Raw genomic sequence first — 18,371 nt, 5'->3', positions numbered from 1 at the left:
TGCGTCACAGCAGGTGGTGAGGGAGGGGCCTGAGGTCGCACAGCCCCGGTCTCTCCGTTGCTCCCAGCACAGAGGTGATAGCAGGGCTCCGGAGCATGGTGCAGCTGTCTGGAGTGATCCCAGGCTCTGGGCAGCTGCAGCAAGCAAGCAGGGGACAGGCTACAAACAGCTATCACCACAGAACCTGGGCTGGGGGGCAGGGCATCCTGCCATGTACCCCTTACCCTTATTTAGTTTTTCTGCCATGCCAGCATTCCAGCACCTTCTGAGCTGGCAGTGTGGTGTTTTTCAGCACTCCGGCCAAAAAATGTGGTGGAATCTCCTTCCCGGGAATTTTTTTAGGGCAGGTCAGACAAATATTTGTCTGGAATGGTTTAAAAAGAGATGACCCTGCTACAACCAAGAAGGTGGACTAGAAATCTGCCAAGTTCCTTTCCAGACCACCCCCTGCCCTGCCCCCCTGCTTTTTTTTTTTTTTCCCCCCAAAGGATTCTAGACAAGGATTATTCCAATCCAAGACAAGGCTCCCTGCCTGCCCCCAGTTATGCGGGAAAAAAGCCTCATGTTAAGTTACAGTACCAGCCCAGGGCAGGCAGCAGCTCAGCTCCAGCTTTGGCCCAAGGCTTGGAGTCAAAGCCAAAGCTGAGCCATTGCCTGACCCAGGCTGAGCTGGCCCATGTGGCAAGGAACAGGCACGTGGCTGGGCAAACACAGGAGACCAAGGCAGGGGGGAGTGTAGAAAGAAGCAATGCACAGGGGACATCTGCACATGCAGCTTGGGGGAAGGCAGGGGAGACCATACTGCATGCTCCACCCCCACTTACCTTCTGCTCCATTTCTGCTCGAGGGCAGGGGGAAGGCAGGCAGGGATCTGGCATGTTACCCCTTGCCACAGCCGGAGGGTGGGGTGGTGGGGGGAAGGGGGAAGAAGAGGGAAAAGAGAATTTAACACTACCTTCCACTAACTAGATTCTATACTTGAACAATTATAACAAATGTATTAGGTTCTATACCTGGAAAATTATTAACTGGCAAGGGGGAGAACGGAGGTTGTCTTCATTTTGGATTTAGGTAAATGCAGCATCATGCCCATGTTGCTTTTTAGATGCATCTTGAACAAATTACATCAGGGATGTCAAACTCCTCTGTCCCCTCGGGTCAGATCTGGACTGCAGGGCTCCCTGTGACTTGGATCTGACACAGTGGCAGTGGAAAAAGTGGTAGCTACTGTGGGAGCTAATGCAGCCCTCATTGACTCTTCACTGCCAACCTGTATCCTCAGCAAGGCTCCTTAACAAGGTTTTGGTGGCAGGCCTGGCCCCTACAGGAGGCCACAAACTAGACAACATGGCTCTCTAGGGTGTATCTGGCCCACAGGCCATGTTTGACACCCCAGAACTAAACTGAAGTCCTTTGGTTTCTCACCACAATATACTTGTTCTCCAGATATCAAATTGCTTTTGCAGCTTTTCTCTGAACCCATTCCAATATGTTTCAACATCTTTTTTTTTTTTGAGCACGAACTGAAGAACTGGAAATATTACAGTAATTTCCTTATTAATGCTATGTATAAAGTGAAATATTTTCCGACTCCCAAGACTCAGTGTTGTAAAGACAGCTTAGAAACATTTGAGAACCTAAATATTAAAACAAAAAACAAAAAAACACTGGGTTTTTTTTTGCTTTGCTTTTAATTTGGCTGAAATTTCATTTCACACTGAAAGTTTGTTTTACAGTAAGCCAGTCACAAAGAAAGTGTCCAGCTGGGCAGAATGACCAGTGATTTCATAATGGACATTAAAACTTGTTAAGGAGTCCTCGGTTTCATTCATAAAATATTGACAATAATTTCAATTCTCCTTTATTAAATCAGCATACCACTCAAAGCATGGTGTAAGCTTATATCATTATGCTGCTGCTTGGCTCAGTTTAGTTTATAGTAACTATAGTCAATATCAAAGACAACGTAATTTCAACTCACTTGACAATTAACAAGAAAAAATATTTGTTCAAATTGAGGTATTTCTTTTAAGAAATTACTGAACATCACTGGTATTAGGAGGTAATGTTAAACCCATATTATTTAAAAACTTGAGAAAATGTATAAAACAAGTCAGTATTTTTTTAAATAGAATGCTTAAATTTTCCATGCATTTTAATAAAAAATATAAAATCAAATTTTTAGCACTGAAACTATACTTTTCATTTGGAAGTGGTTAACATCTAGTCAAAGAATCTCCACCACCTGAACAACTGATTAAGGTATTTTTCTTCTTTTCTTTTTTGCTTAATTATGAAATATAATTCAGTCCAGTGCAAAGATAACGGTCTATATACATATACCTTAAAAGCCTGTTAACAGGGGAAAATCGGCAACAGAAAAAAAGTTTAGGACACTTCCTCTCATTAGCAGTATATGCTGTTATTACGTTCCAGGGATTTAACAATAGCAAGGACTCGTTGGCAGTGTGCATATCGATATACAATCACAAAAGGCTTGATCCAGCACTGTTGAAGTCAACTGTAAGCTGGAACAAGACCACAATACCCATTATGTGGCTTCTTACAAAACTGGCTTTCCTGAATATGAATATAGGACTTGCCATATAAGCACAAGTCACAGCATCAACTAAAAGTGTTCTGTTCATGGCAGTGCCTATATTGAATACAGATGTAATGGAACACGCACACATGCACGCAAGTTACCAAACTGATTATTTGAACAATTAACAGCTCTCTCAACAATTTAAATTCACATTTCATTTAAAAAAATGCAGTAGTGTTTGTCAAAATCTACAAATAGCCATATTTTGATGGCAGTTTAGAAGTAATTCGTGAGATTTAAAAAAAATTTCCAGAATATTTTTTTTTTTTTTTTTTAAACTTTAACTTGGTTGATAATTCTTCCAAAAGAGAATTTATTTCATGCCTGGAGAGAGATTGGGAATTACAAAAGATTTAAAAAATGGTCCCACTGAACAGATCTCTGAAATACTTTCAGCATCATAATGCTGCACCATTGAAGTTAAAATAGTACGTTATACAAAGTTAGTAGATGCTTAACTTCATCCTCTTTCAGGATACAAATGCTTCTACTTTAAATAGATTTCTACATTTCTGAGTTCTAATGCTAAACACTTACTGATGCATAATTTTCATGGACCTCTCTAAATACCCTTGAAAAATTATTACAGAAAGCAGTATAATTTTAATGAAAATAATTCACTAATACAAATTACCATGTAGACAAGCAGCTTTTTTTCTCTAAGTATATATACAGTTGCTAATGAGTCTCAAGTTAAAATTTAAGGAATTCTATTCTACATACTTTTAAAAACACGATTCAGTTTTAGGTTGTCCTTTAAAAAATTGCTTTTCTGGTTAGGCCAGCAGTCACAATAAACGACGTGCTTAGACATCCCTTCCAAAATATAAGAAATATCTAGTTGGATTTTTACAGTAAAAGACAACATGTATGACAAAAATATATACTTAGAACATACAAGAACTTTACAAGTTTATTCAACATTTGAAATACAAAACTGTTTTCATGCTAGATAATGACAAAAGACATGTATCTGGGATTTTCTCCCCATATATGTTCAGAGACTTAGAAATGACCAATAATCAAATGAATTGTATACCCAATACTATAGTAGCATGTAAAGTATTATAGTTTTCGCTTTCTCCAGCATCTGTAAGGACAAACTATTGTCCCAAGTTATTTTATCCACATTGCATTCTTATGGCAATAGGCACCTGCCAACTAAAGTAATGATGTGAAAAGGAAGCCAGAAAATATTACAAAATAGACATCATCCAGAATGTCTCTCTTTTTTTAAAAAAAGAAAAAACAAACAAGAATTTCAACATCCAAATTCTTGTCTTACATAGAAACACACTTTCATTTCTCTCACTCAGATGGATACGTATATAAGGCTTGAATTATGGAGGGAAAGCAGTGGTATTATTACTGATAATGACACAGGCCTGAACAGTCACGTGCTTGGGACCATGGTTGCCAGAGTCCTGCAATGGCATCAGAATCTCATTTTTAAAAAAAGTCTATAAACCCTCATTCCAAAATGTGAAGAAAAGCTTGTGAACATGACCCAAGCCAAAGAGATGCAGGAATGTCTGTTTGAGACTACAACCAGCCACAAGCAGAAAAGATGAACAGCACGAACAGGAGTCAGGAAAGGAGGAGACTGGGCCACAGACCAGCATTAGAGCAAACCAGGTTCACATGATTCTGGAAAGGGACCAGACAGGTCAGTGGGACAGCTTTGTTGCTTGTGGGATTGTTTTGGTCTTGGTGAAAATCAGAAGTGCAATCTCTGTTCTGCGCCCCCCCCCCCCTCTGATTTTCAGTTCCATTGGTCAAAATTGAAAACAGGGACAAGTGTTGCTACTCTCAAACGCTCCTCATTCATGGCCCTAAATGGACTGTCACATTTGTAGTACATTATCCAAACTTTCTTAATATATTTTTTGCTTTCCTTCCTTACCTGCCTTGACCACAAAAAGGGTTGGCTGATATTTAAATCATCATTGCTGGGGGTCTCACTGTCTTTATAGCTCAGAGAGATGAAGCACTGAATTTACACCTTTTAGAGTTGTTAACATTTCTAGCAGACAAAAATGTCTTAAACAACAAGGGTGACAATTTTCATTTTCAAGGTTTTAAATGAAAAACATAATAATAGCTAGAAGGTTATTTTCTCCCCAGATTTTAAAATTTGGGTAACAGCCTCAAGGCGGCTCAATCCAGGCCAGCACAACGTAAGACCCAAGACCTGATCTTCAGCCTAGTAGAGAATTCAAGATACACAAAATATACCTTCTTCACCACAAACTGCTACTTCATTCAAACAAGGATAATGGTCATCTCCCTATCCTACCAAGAAGAGCTCGCTGACTTATCAAAGATGCTGAATCCTTCAACTGTTCAGCAATTTCTACAAGTGTCAATTACTCACTCATGAAGGCTGTGTTGATGATACTGTAACAACCGATAACCAGTCAGCAATACAGTGTAGCCATAAACAACTGCCCCTCCCTTGCCCTGATCTCAGAGATGGCTCATCAATGAATTAATGTCAGACAAACGAAACCAGCGGACTCCAGCACATACACAAAACCAATATGCTGACAACACAATGGGTTTAGTAAAAGATCACACTACTATCACACAATTAAAGGATGTGGAAGCCCGTTCCCTGCTCTTCCAGCGGTAAATTACAAGGTGATATTATTTTGCCAAAGAAACATAAAAGTAAATCCAGATTACAGAAATAAGCCTCAGACCAAAGAATCAACCATGCAAAAAGCTCTCCTCCCTTTCATAGAAATTTAAGCTTACTACAAAAATTTAAAACAGAAAGCATCAGCCATCCCAGTTTGGTCCTGTTACAGTGGATAAAGGAGCCCTAAAAAAGTGTTTGAGCCATTACATGCAACTTAAGGTACAGCCCCTCTTGGTAAGAATAGAAGTTATTAACACTGTCTTGAAAGAGGCATGCCTGCCACCGTCCCTGATGAATGTAATGGTCTCCCTGAACCTCCACACATGATGCATGAAATAGTCACAGAGGCAAGCCCTAGGAGCTATAATGGATGATCCTCTTATGGCTACAGCAAACTTTCTAAATTTCATACTATCTAACCCGTTTATGTTTTAAAACACAAATTTATCAGAAGGTGCTGCCAAGCCATTCATAAGATATTGCTACGATACAATAGGCAGCATTCTTCTCAACTCATCCCAGAGGAGGGTGATGTTTTAAGGATGTTCACATGTAGGTCACACAAGGTTCTATTTTGATCCCAGCTGCTTTTCAGTATCTACATGAGGCTACTTGGAGAAGTGATGAGACACCACAGACTGCACAGCCAGTGGCCTCAGCTGAATAGTTTCTTTGAAAAGAGTCAGCGTCCTCACCAGTTGTCACAACGCCTGCAAAAAGAATGCACCCAAATGAGCAGTAGCTAGCTTAATCTGAATCCAAGCATGACTGGAATAATGCTCCTGGAAAAAAAAGAAGAGAATATTATTAAGGGATTACCTGAAATGGTTTCCCTCATTGGAATACCTGCTCATTGGAATATTCCCTCATTGGGAATACCTCCTAGTCATCAGCGAACCCAACCTTGGGGTCTGGATGGACTCGCCAATCTAGCGACACTGGGCAGAAATTTACACTTCCATTTCCAACTTGGGAGGAGCTTTTCTTTCTTCCTCTTGGAGAAACATCTGGTCACAGCTATACTTTGAGCAAAATGCTCAAAGTTAGGAGCCTATGTAAGTATGTAAATATGTAATCACCTAAAATCAGTGGTAGGCAACCTTTTTAGGCTGCGGGCGAAATGACTCTGCTCAGGTTAGAAGTGAGTAGGCAAGTGGGCACTAGGATACAACCACCACTACCAGTTCTCCCTACTGCAGCACAGATGAGGCCCCCCCTATGGTCAGGTCTCCCTGCTGTGGCACAGAGGAAGCCCCTGCCACTGAAGCCCTGCATCCAGGGGCTGGATCCAATGGTTCTGTAGGCCAGATCCAGCCCATAGGCTGTAGGTTGCCCATTCCGGACCTAAATAAGTAGTCTGATACGCAAAGTGCTAAACCCAACAAGACTTACTTGCTGCTCAGTGCTTTCCGAAGTCAGAACCCTGAAGATACAATTAAGAGCTTAGCCATTAAACCTCCAGTCCTTGAAAATCTTGGCCCACATGTTTATCACTGCCAGCCTGAATTACTGAAATAAGCTGTCCTGGGAGTTAGGCTGGAAACAAAAGGAAAGTTCTAACCTGGGCAGGATGCAGCAGTCTGTCCCTCTCAGGATCAAGTGGCTGAGGCCTGTGATGGTACTAAAAGTCAATGATGCTTAGACTGCCAATTCACTTTTGTAAATTAACTCTAAGTAGACTTAGAACTAAGTAGCTTATGACTTGCAATGCCAAGCAAAACAATACTAAATGTCTTTAAAAATCTGGGCCAGAGAGGATAGCCTCTGAACTCTGCATCTTCCAGTCTCTCTCTGAGCATTTCTCCTCAAAGCTGCAAAGGGAGCCAGATTCTACTATATCAGTGAGCCACCTCTCTTTCCCACAATCTGCCAAGATTACTGCAACTCTGGTAGCAGGACTAAACAAACAACCAAATAAACAACCAAACCACAAGACAAAGTAATTAGCATGTTATCAGTTGAGATGGTACTTCTGTTGAATGAGCTACCTGAGAACATTAGAGTCAGATCTGTTAGATCTATGATGTAAAACCAACTTTTTAAATAAAGGTTTCATATCATAATGGAAATGTTTAACAACAGTAATGTTTAATACACTCAAACAGAGAAGCCTTTCTAGCTGTGAAGGACTTGCACTTTGCAATGTAGATTACTCTGTCTTCTAGAGAACACATTAGACTGTCTTTTAGAGACACCTAAGCTAGCTTTAAAACAAGCTGAGCAGGACAGAGCCCACACACTGGGTAAATGCAGTCTTGCATCAGCTGGCTCTGATCTCTGCATGCATACGAACAAGTAGATAACTAACTCCAATAGTTTAAAGAATCTTAGTCGCATCTGATCTGGATCCAAAGCATCCTGCATGTCCCTATAAAAGTTTAAAGAAGCCAGAAGTATGCCACTTGGGACAGAAAATAAAAAAGATCCTCTCCCACCACCTTTTCCAAGAAGAACAGTGATTTAATTATGGAACAACTGATGCAAAAAAACACAAGCAATTGACATGAAACCACTGTTGTACTTGGATATGGCAGCATAACATAAGACATCATTTAATGACAAGAATACCAAAGATTGCAAAAAGATCATTTGACTTTCTTGGTCAAGGTGATGATCTACCTTTCTTGTTTGAAGTAGAATGGTATCGAAGACATTAAGATGCAACTATCACCCTCTTCCACACAAAAAAACCCCAAACCAAACCAAAAAACATTTACTACATACCAGTATTCTTGTGAACCATACTATTGAGAATGAGAGAGTAAAATTCTGGCCATCTCCAGGCATAATTTTTTTTTTAATTCCGTTTTGTTTTTAGCAAACATGTTCCAATTGCTTTGAAATATTACTGAACTACTACCTGAATAACTGATCTCTTTATTTACTCCTTTTAGTGGTTGTTTCCCTTAATTTTTTTGTTTTAAGGAATTAGGATTCTATAATGGGATTAGCAAACAGAACAGTAACAAGTGTCTGTACTCCTTGAGCAAAGAGAAACAAAATTCTAACAAAAATATAGATATATAAAACATCTTGGAAATTCAGTGATATGTGGGCATTTATCTTTTATTTTACAAACTAATATTGCACGCATGCTGACTTAGAAATTGCTTACAACATTTTTTTTAAAAAAACGGAAGTATTTGCTCTGACCAATGTTGTCTGTTTTATTCACTTAAATTACAATTTGGCCAAATCTCCTAAAATGTGTAAGGGATCCAACACATGGATCTCACCTCTACAATGAAAGTGAAGATCAGTTTCCATGAGGAATATACAGAAGAATTAGTACTGCCTCCAGCTGTGGTTCCCAAAGACACTAGAAGACAACCTAAAGTTTTGTTTAAATCTCATAATTATCCCAGTAATCCTCTCTTTTAGGTGCACAGCTATTGGGTTACCAGAGAGCTATGTACAAGAATGATGGGAGAGGGAAAAAAACTGTTGACAGAATTCAAAATTCACTCAAGTCCCTGTACTAAATAGCATTTCTTTAACTTTTAAGCCCAAGAAGTAGTGAAGAAACTTCCTAGACAAAAACAAAAACTTATCCTCAAATTCTAGTTGAACAGAACCATAAAAATCACTATAGTTGGAATCTTGGAACCATATTCTACCCCCTCTCACCTATTAAGATCTCATTAAAAAAAACACAACACAGTGGAAAATTATAAATGCTTTGTTAAAGATACCTAGCAGGTCTTCATAAATTAAACTGCATCCTCCTCTCTCCCCCTTGCAAAACAGACAAAAGTTTAGACAACTACTTGTGTTCAGAGAACAGAGGTTTATAACTGAAGACCTCCATTACAGAGGACATTGTACCATACCCCACTTACTTTTATGGGAGCAGCTTTTAATCACCCTTACTCACGAGTGGTATTTTACTCTGTAGAGAATACCACCAAATCAGCAGGCAGGATACATGTAAAGTAGAACATATTTTAAAAGAGAGAGACAGGCTCACACAGTGATTACGTAAGGAACCATTTAAAGATGCAGTTTCTTTTAAAAAAAAAACCAAAACCCATCAACTTCCAGCCTCCTTTAAAACTATATACTGTATGTAGTTCCCACTGTTCCCCAGCATTGTGAATCACCAGTTACATACAACTACCCACAGAATAAGTCTTATCTACAGGTAGAGATGTCCTAGTTTAATATCCCTTACTTTATGGGAATAATATGGTAAGATCAAAGATTGGGTATGGTGGTGGTGAAGTGCACGTTATATTAGATTTGCAAAATTTGATGCTATAATACACATTTTCTGTTAAAGACAATTTGCACAAATAAATTTGCATATCCAAGTGTAGAATAATCAAAATAGACAAAATACAAACTTTTGTGACTCTTTACAAAAATTAAGTCCAATTAAAAACTTAGGAAAAAGCATTCATTAAGAGACTATCTTCTGTGGTGGATATATGAGAAAGAAACGGTAGAATATAGGAGCTGGTAATAATACAGAAACAGGAAAAAGTTTGCACTCAGTGAAACCTATGCTTCTAAAGGCATCCAAAGCATCTGCTTTTTAAAGCTAAAATGAAAACAAACTGGATGTTAGGTGTAGGCCACGTGTGCACTTTACGACTTAGGTCCAGAATGACTGCCATGCAGCAGGGACAGCTTCATCTAGTCAGCTTAGGGACCAATACCAATTTATTTGTGGCAGGAGAGAAGTTAATTTATCATATTCCCAAGATAGCTTACATTAAAGTTACCTTGCATATCTTTGCATTACACTGCAGTTGCCTGTGGTACTATGGTGCAGGGAATTCTATGCTCTAACACTTAGCTTTCCTGGTTTTTCAGAAACAGAATTTTTGGATGCCTTGGATTTCTACAGTGTACGCAGGTGTTTTGATTTTAGTTGGATACTGCAGGGACGTGGGGAAGTGGGGGGGGAGACTCCCCCTCTCCCCACCAATAGGTTTGCACTACATCTCTTCAACATTAATTTCAGATTAATTAAACTTTGGCTCAGGTCTGCATCTATCTATAGTTTTTAATGTGATAATTTAAATCTGGTATAAAAAGGTTTTATTGGAACATACCTGGAAGGGCAGTAATACTCTTACCTGACAAAGAGCTATGACCAAAATACTTCTAAGTCAACAGAAATGAGTGCTGATAAACTTTACCACTCCCCCAGCCATCATGAATTTCTGCCTATGAACTACATATCACAGAGAAACTATTTTAGAGAAATAAAATGATGGGTTTATATTCCTGCTTCTATAAACTGAGGTGCTATAGTTACCACTGGCCTAGCTTGAGAGCTGCTAGCAGGTGTTGTAACACAAATATTCACCTTGATTAGCTTTTCTACACCTCAGATGTTTGACAGTGTTAATGCTTTAAATTATATAAAGTTCCCATTTCTGGCCAGACAGTGCTGCTAGATCCTGGAACTTAAAATGTGTCACTGGTCTAGGGCCAAATATGTTTTATTGTATTCCTCAGGCCACACTGGTTTTGGGTAGTACTTCACATTTGCAGGAAGAAAAAGTGTGTCAGATGAGTGTCCTTTAAAAAAAACTGGCTGTTTGAAGCTACTAGAACATAAGTTTCAGATGAAAAGGATTAATGGACGTTAATTAAATAATGAATATAACTAAGTGTTACACCCCGACAGCCTGTACTGAACCCTGAAAGCTTAAATCATTTTTACCATTAAGATTGCAAAATTTCTTTCAGTATCTTTGAGACCCAGCACTACTTCTAACCCTTTTGGGGCATCTGGCACATTCTGAGGGTCCACCGTAGCATTGTTTTGCAGAAAAGCTGTATTTTCAGGAAGCTTTTTACATTTACTAATGTCAATTTTTCTATCAGCCCTGCTCAGTTGGATTATAGTAATAACTAAGGCACTCAGTTTTACAAAAAGAAAAAAAGATACAAGACTCCCAATACAAATTTTTAAAACTTCCTTAAAACATTCCTAAAATAGTTTGCAGATTACATATGCACCAGATACAGTGTTTATGAGAGGTATAAATGGATTTTCCTGGCATTCCTTTAAGATGTCTTGTAACTCATTTGTGACTTTGTCCCTTTTGAGGAAAATGCAACCCTTTTGAATTCATGATGAAAACAACCCTTTATTCTCTGCCATATATCAAATATTTATGTACATGTCTACATGGACTTCCACCAAAAATCCTTCCATCCGTGTTATTCCCACTGCAGCTACATTAAATAAATAAAGAATTAGTTTACAGGTTACCTGTGAAACTATTGGGTAGAAATGCCATTCAAAAAAGGTTTTTGAAATGAACATAAAATAAAACCTAGCCTTCCAAAATCTGCTTGAAAAAAACCTGATAAATACACCACATGGGAATGAAAGAGTACTGAAAGCATTTTTTGTTGGTTTGTTTTTACACAAAAAAAATGAATTTGCTGTATAGTTGACATGACTCAGAAGATCAAGAAAAGAAATAATCCTCTCACCAGGAGAGGAATGTGGTGTTTGTAGTATCAATTCAGTTTCTTCTTCTGGGGATTCTTTTTATCTTCAGCATTTTCAGGACTGAAGTCAGTACAGAAGCCATTAGGGGCTGGAAGAGAGGAAGTCTCCAAACTGCTCTCAACTCCTGTTTGGTCAGGGTAGAGATACTCTTCTGCAAAGTCTGGATACATTTCTGTAAACCTGTAGAAGTCATCTAAAAAGAAACCATATAGATACTTTTGTCACATGGAGACTGCTACCTGTAAAACCAAAGGAAGACCTACCACTTCGACTATTTACAGCCATTCACATTTCACACGATTCTCTTCAATGTAAGGATAGCTGTCACTGTTGTCTACTTTTCTCTTAAGGTTTCAGACCCCAAAAGGGAGTTACGCAGGAGATGGGATAGGCAAGAGGGGGCAGAGAAAGCCACACAAAAATCTCAGGACAAATATTCATAAGCTTACTAAACACTGGAAACCACTGACTTAAGACACTGTAACCAAGTCCCTCTGTTAACCTCTTTGCAGTCTGCAGGCAATAACAAACCTCTTCCCTTTCAAATACTTTTTTTTCTTCTGTGTTATTAAACTTATCTATAATAACTCTTCACTTATTCTATAACTACTTCTGATAACTTATCTTTTTCCAAACTTCCCTGCCACTTCTTTTTGTGAGCGATTTCTTTCATTAATATATCACGGTTAATCAAAAGTATTCTTTACCAGGGTATTTAAGTGACAGGGTGTTTGAGAAAGGGTGTTTGTACCCACAAGCTTTTCTAACATCCCCCCCAACTATACAGCTGGTTTAGTTAAAGATAGTACCAAAAATCTTCTCTCTCACATGGAAGGATGAGAGGACAGATCAACCACAGGGGAAGAGAGACAATAGGCAAAAAACAGTGAGACACGATCAAGGGAGGTTAGAGAGACAATAAAAAATGGAAATCCATCACAGAGTAGGTGCAGCCTGAGAAGAGCTCATCCAAGTACTACCTAGTCTAAGGTAGGAAAATTAAACCACTTAAATACGGCAATGGATCTTTTAGGTTCCAAATTTTGATCTAGCTAAAATTACTCCATCTACATCATCTTTCCTTCTGAGTTTTGTTTTGTAAAGGCAACCAATGTTAGACAAGCTGCTAGGTATTTTAATATATACTGAGGCATCTTTGACCACTCACTTGTGTAAAGCATTTCAAGTCCATTTTAACACTTACCAAATGTGATTGTTCCTTTCTCCCCTTCATCTATAGCTCTGAAGAGGTTTGTTACATTGAGTTCTGACACACCCATGGCAGTCTTCAGAATGCAAGCTAAATTGTCTTCTACTATAGTTCCATTTTCTGACTGATACATCTATAGAATAATGCAGGAAGGCAAATTACTACCAGCATAATTGTTAGAAAAATAACAAAGTTAAAATAATTCCCATATGGGCAAAATTTGTTTCTGATAAATCAAGTACATCTCAGCTAGATTCATTTTTGCATATGTACAGTGCTTTCTATACAGGGATCCTACTAATGAATAAAGCTACCCAAACCAGATAAAATTGTTGATTATCCCCATTTTACAGAAACTGAGCTGGATCAAGGGAAGGGGAGTGAGGAGGGGGCAAAGTCAACTAGGGCAGAGTCAACGGGAAGAGGAGAGGGGCAGGTAATTGCAATAACTGCCTGCCCCCACCCCCATTGCCCCTTACTCGTTTCTAAGACAAACTACTCTCCTCACCCCAAATGTTAAAATGGGGGGAAAAGCCTTGTTGCGGAATTGTGCAAATATGGTATTCAATGAGCTACATGCATACATGAAAAAAAAAAAATAAGTCTTACTGTTACAGGGTGTCAAAGGCCAAGAGCTTAATATGATAAAGAAGGACTGTACATTTCATGGAAAACAAAGATGCTAGGAATTACATGAGGGCAGTTGTTCTCAGCCTTTTGCACCCCATGTCCCACCCACCAGAGGTGGGTCGAAGAGCTGAGGGGAGGGGGATCCCTAAGCGGCCAGTCAAAGAGTGGGGAGAAGGGGCAGTGGTAGGAAAAAAACCTAACCAGTTTCAAGGAGAGGGGGAAGGAGAGAAACAAGGAAGGAGGGGCAGCAGTGGATAGAGGACCCGAAGGAATCCTTGATGGCTTGGAACCTTTAATTTTGAAATAGGTCCCTTCAAGAAACCAAGGACCCACTCCAAGACATTCCCTTTCTCCTAAATAATGCACAACAAAGGAACGCACATGCTGCAAAATGAGGGAAAAAAACCTCACTGAAATCTTGCTTCTAAACTACATTTAAAGACTAAGAGTGAAGGTGGATAGAATCAGCTGTTTAAACACAAAAAACCAAGGACCCTAATCAGTCTGGGCTAGCAAGTTATAACCAACCTATTGTAGCAAAATTCAGGAGACAAGCTTTGCTTCCAGTGGGTCTCATGTAAAGGTGCCTAGGAGTTCATTTCCCAAAAGACACTATTTTTAGTACTGAAAAAAAACTGCTAGAAAAGTAGAACATTGGAAGCTGATTATTCAGATTGGTGCTAAAGAATCACACTTCTTCCCAGCCAGCCACAACAGAAAAAGTTACAATTTGCCACAGTCTAATCTACCTGTTCTGAAGATTTTTTATACATTCACTTAATCCAGAGGCACTCAATTTCTGGCCCACAAGCCAAATCCAGCCCCCAGAATCATACTATTGGGTCCATGGAGAGCCTTGCAGGCTGTGATCCTGTCTGCTAGTTTGGGGGTGCAAGGCCCAATCCAGGGTGTGGGGAGCACTGGGCCAGACCCCCATGTGTGAGGCTAGACAGGGGTGGCACAGGGCCCAATCCAGTCCACAGACATGTCATTCACCTGGACCACATGGCCAAAGCCTTGAGCACCAGTGACTTAGTCTAATTTCATTCTCCAGTTCAGCTAAGTGCATATCAAAACAGAAATACTGCAGAACTCCCCGATACAGGGGGTGTGAGACACTAGTTACAGGAGCTCCTTTGGGGGGTATCAGACCTCTAAAATCCTAAGAATTCTTCACCTCCAGAACTACCCAAAGTTGTTCAAAATTTGAAGGCAGGCCTGGTCTATACCCCTGTAAGATTCCTGAGCTTCTCATGTTTCTCTTAGGGTAAAGAACTAACCACAGAATGATCTTCTTTCACAACTCCTCCGGGCCTTTTCCTCTGTAGGCATTGGCATGGTGATATACAATTTGCTTTTGCAAATTAGTATATCCTTTTTCCTAATGGATGTGAGGTTTCTTAGTTCCCAAAACCTCTAGTACAGAGCAAGAAGGTGGCCCCTACAATCCTAACCATCTCAAATTACCAGACTATATCCATCTGTTGACGCCAAGTCTCTTCTGATGATCACCAGCTTCAAATAATGAAATACAGAAACAAGGACACAGGGAGGTATTGTAGGAAAACAGTCCTGGGTGCTCTAGAAATAAGGCTGCCTCACAGTTTTGCCAAAGGAAAACCCCAAGTCTGCATGTAAGCCAGTGGTGATAACACAAGTCTCATCACTTCTCCAGTCAGTTGACTTGGAGCTATACTATATGTGTTCTTCCTCCAAACGACTCTCAACCAACCTTGAAAAGGTATTATGAAAAGTATCTGTGCTATGTTTCAATCATATATGACAGCTGCTTGCCCAGTTTCTTAAACGCACGGAATATCACCTGTTGGTATATGCTGCAAACATACATATAATGCCAAGCAAGATGACACCCATCCTCCCCTCCCTGAACACATTTGTTGATATAGTTCTGCAAGTTTTGTCCCTCTTGAAGCTGAGCTTCCTTTAATGGGAGGCAACGTGTTGCAAAAGGAAAAGAGAGAGAAGTAAAAGGTTTTGATTAAATCAGGCCTGTCCAACTAGTGGCCCACAGGCCACATGTGACCTGCAAGAGGTTGAGCTGCAGCTCTTCCCCTCCCCTCACCCCATGTGGCTGCCACTCCCCCTATTGCTCCAGTTGTAACAGCAGCTGGAGTCTCTGGATTTTCCCTCCCTCCTCCAGCTTCTGCGTTCTGTGGCCAGGGGGGCTGGGGCAAACATACACTTTAGCAGGGGGTGCATCTACCTGGCATGCAGCACAGAAGCCCTTTTGGTGCAGCCCATGGAGCAGCTGGAGGGCGTCTGCTTAAAAGTTAGACAGCCTTTTGTTAAATAATTCAAAGCAGCAACAATGAAACCCAAAGATGCTGAAGTATCACAAATAAGTGCCCTCTCTCAAGTTATTGTGCAGGTCCCCCCAACCATGAAGGTGACAACTGGACCATCTGGAATCTTTACTACATTGCTCTGAGGACTCTGCCGTCAAAAATATGCAGTTCTCAGGCAGGGACATACTACATACCTGATGTGAAGTCTGGAAAGGGGTGTTACAAAAGTACAGATGGTCATATTGGCTGCAGTTGAGAGGATCTTTAAATGTAGTCACTGGGCAGCTGTCAACCAGCACCAACTCCCTCTCATAGGGACTGGAAGCAACCTTGCAGAAGTGAAGTCCTTGCAACCATGGAATATGGAGTGGCTACTGTGAACTAGTTTTAACATAGGAACCAGATTTGACCTTCTGCATGTTCACCAAGAAGTCAAATGCACAGAAAAGCTTCATCAGGCTCTGCAACACTTCAATAGAAGAGCTCCCTTCTACCAAATAATTTTCTCAAGAGGGGCAAATTGTGACCTCTTGCTAATCCAAGAGGAGCATCCATAACTAAGAGGAACTAGGTGAACATTTTTGAGTCCACTGACACACCAAAATAGAAGGACATTGTCCTGACCCACCAAAGTGCAAGGAAATGTGGAAATAGGAGTCTTGTGGGAGAGGTGTGAACCTCACCTCCTCCCACAAAGGTATGTTCAGTACTGAACTCAACCATCTTAACACTGAGCTTCAAATGGAAGTGTTGAGTCTTCACATATCCAACATGGGGCTCTAGACTTTCCTTCCTCTTGGGACCAGGAAGGAACTATTGCAGAACCCTTTGCCTGAAATGCAGGGTTTGGAAATGGCAGGAGCTTTGACTGTTTCTAAAGCCAAGGAAGGAGAGTTCTTCCTGCTGTAGAAAAATGAGAGAGGTCTCTGAAAAGGGACAGAGGGGGACTGGGTGCAAAATGAACCCAAACTAGATAATATATCCCCTTTACTACCCTATCCCGAGACTACTAGCTCAATGGAATTTGAGCCCAGGCTGAATGAAAATGGTCCAAGTCATTGTTAAAAGGGAGAAACTAAGAGACCAAATGGCACCAAAAGGAGCTACTGGCATCTCATCATTGCAAAGGCCCTGTCTGTAATCCAATGCATACTAGGAAGAATCTGGTGCTACACAGAAATGTTCCCTCTTTTTAATCCATTGGCCCTTTTAGCCATTTTCAATGGGTGATAATGTATGCAGAGGCTGCTTATGGGCAGAAGATAGTACTTTGGCTTCCTCTTTGGAGCCTGCAACTGAAACTTCAGGCTTATGCACTTCATCAGATCTCAGTCCAAAACCTCAAATGCAATCCTGCTGACCTCCTTCAGAAAATCAGAAACCTGCTGCCAATAAGATCATATCATGACAACTACCACAGACAAATCATATTTCAGCAGCATCCAAGGCAAATTGTAAGCAAATGATAATGTTACCTCTCTGGAAATAAGAGGTAGAAGGACTTTCATATGTCCTATTGGTAAGGAGTCTACAACATTAACAACATGACCACACATGTGGAGTCATACCTGGCAAGGAGAGACTCATCGTCTGCTATTTCAAAGCTGCAAGTTAGTGGAAGAGTCAAATAAGTCCAAAAGTTTAGGCTCCTTTGTGAGGTCAACTATGCTGCTTTCTCTTTGCAATAGCAGCAGCAGCAGCAAAAAAGAAGGCATAGGGTGAGCGTCAAAAATGCTCCATCTCTTTGGAAAATGCACGGTTCTTTGGCTACAGACTTGAAGTCAGGGAAAAAATACCTGGCATCTGCCAGATTGCTTTGGGAGTGTGTACAAGAGCCTTGTTTACTGAGCCTTTGTGAAAGCTCAGTGAATCCCCCCCAGATCTGTAGTCTTTGCTGCATGGCACATCAGTTCCTGAACATCACAAAGATCATCCTATGTGATGAAACAATTCTAGAACAACAGTCTTGGCCGGAAGGATGACAACAAGTATGGATTATTGCCATGTGGACTGCATTCTTGAATTTGGAATCAGAGAACCCTTTTGATCTGAAAATGTATAGGTGGCTACTCCAGATGCATGTGGTACATCAACAGCAAGGGATGAGACAGCACACAGTTAGACCCAACCTTGAACTCAGGGAGAAAATGACAATCCAAAAGTCACATCAGAAGTAGACAGGAACCCTGAGACTCCTGGTCTGGGAACCATGGAGCCTCTGAGGACATCTTAAAACAGTGGTCTCCAACCTTTTTAAGTACCTTTAGTATTTAAAAGCAACCCAAGATCTACCATGTGCTGCCACCACCCCTCCCCTCCTCCCACACCCTGCAGTTAAGTTTGTGGGGAGGGAAGGGAGGGGGCAGACTGAGGCAGAGGGAGGAAAAAAAATGATTTGGGGGCATGCCTCCACAGCAGGTAAGTCCCACCTGGCTGGGGCCCCACTCAACTTATCCCTGCTCCTGCCTCTGTGGCACTGTCCCTCACCGTGGGGGGCCTTGATC

At 40.5% G+C, this 18,371-nt stretch overlaps 1 protein-coding gene across 2 annotated transcripts in view; it reads right to left on the bottom strand.

The window, feature by feature from the left end:
• Nucleotides 1–2,266: 2,266 nt before the first annotated feature.
• The window catches only part of LPCAT1 (lysophosphatidylcholine acyltransferase 1), an 86,117-nt gene continuing 70,012 nt past the window's right edge, over nucleotides 2,267–18,371 (bottom strand). Inside the window, exons 13-15 of one of the 2 annotated variants that reach the window (XM_019509202.1) lie at nucleotides 12,926–13,064; nucleotides 11,703–11,914; nucleotides 2,267–6,028 (exon numbers count right to left, since the gene is read on the bottom strand). In XM_019509202.1, coding sequence (XP_019364747.1) covers nucleotides 11,730–11,914; nucleotides 12,926–13,064 — 324 coding nt within the window. In that variant the 3' untranslated portion in view covers nucleotides 2,267–6,028; nucleotides 11,703–11,729. The remainder of the gene's footprint in view (nucleotides 6,029–11,702; nucleotides 11,915–12,925; nucleotides 13,065–18,371) is intronic. The other variant, XM_019509203.1, reaches the window with a different exon arrangement.

Source organism: Gavialis gangeticus, unplaced genomic scaffold (genome assembly GCF_001723915.1).
Source record: "Gavialis gangeticus isolate Ggan-Ray unplaced genomic scaffold, GavGan_comp1, whole genome shotgun sequence".
Classification (NCBI taxonomy): Eukaryota; Metazoa; Chordata; order Crocodylia; family Gavialidae; genus Gavialis; species Gavialis gangeticus.
Note: the sequence above shows the minus strand (reverse complement) of the source record. Positions and strands in the feature narration are given on the sequence as shown.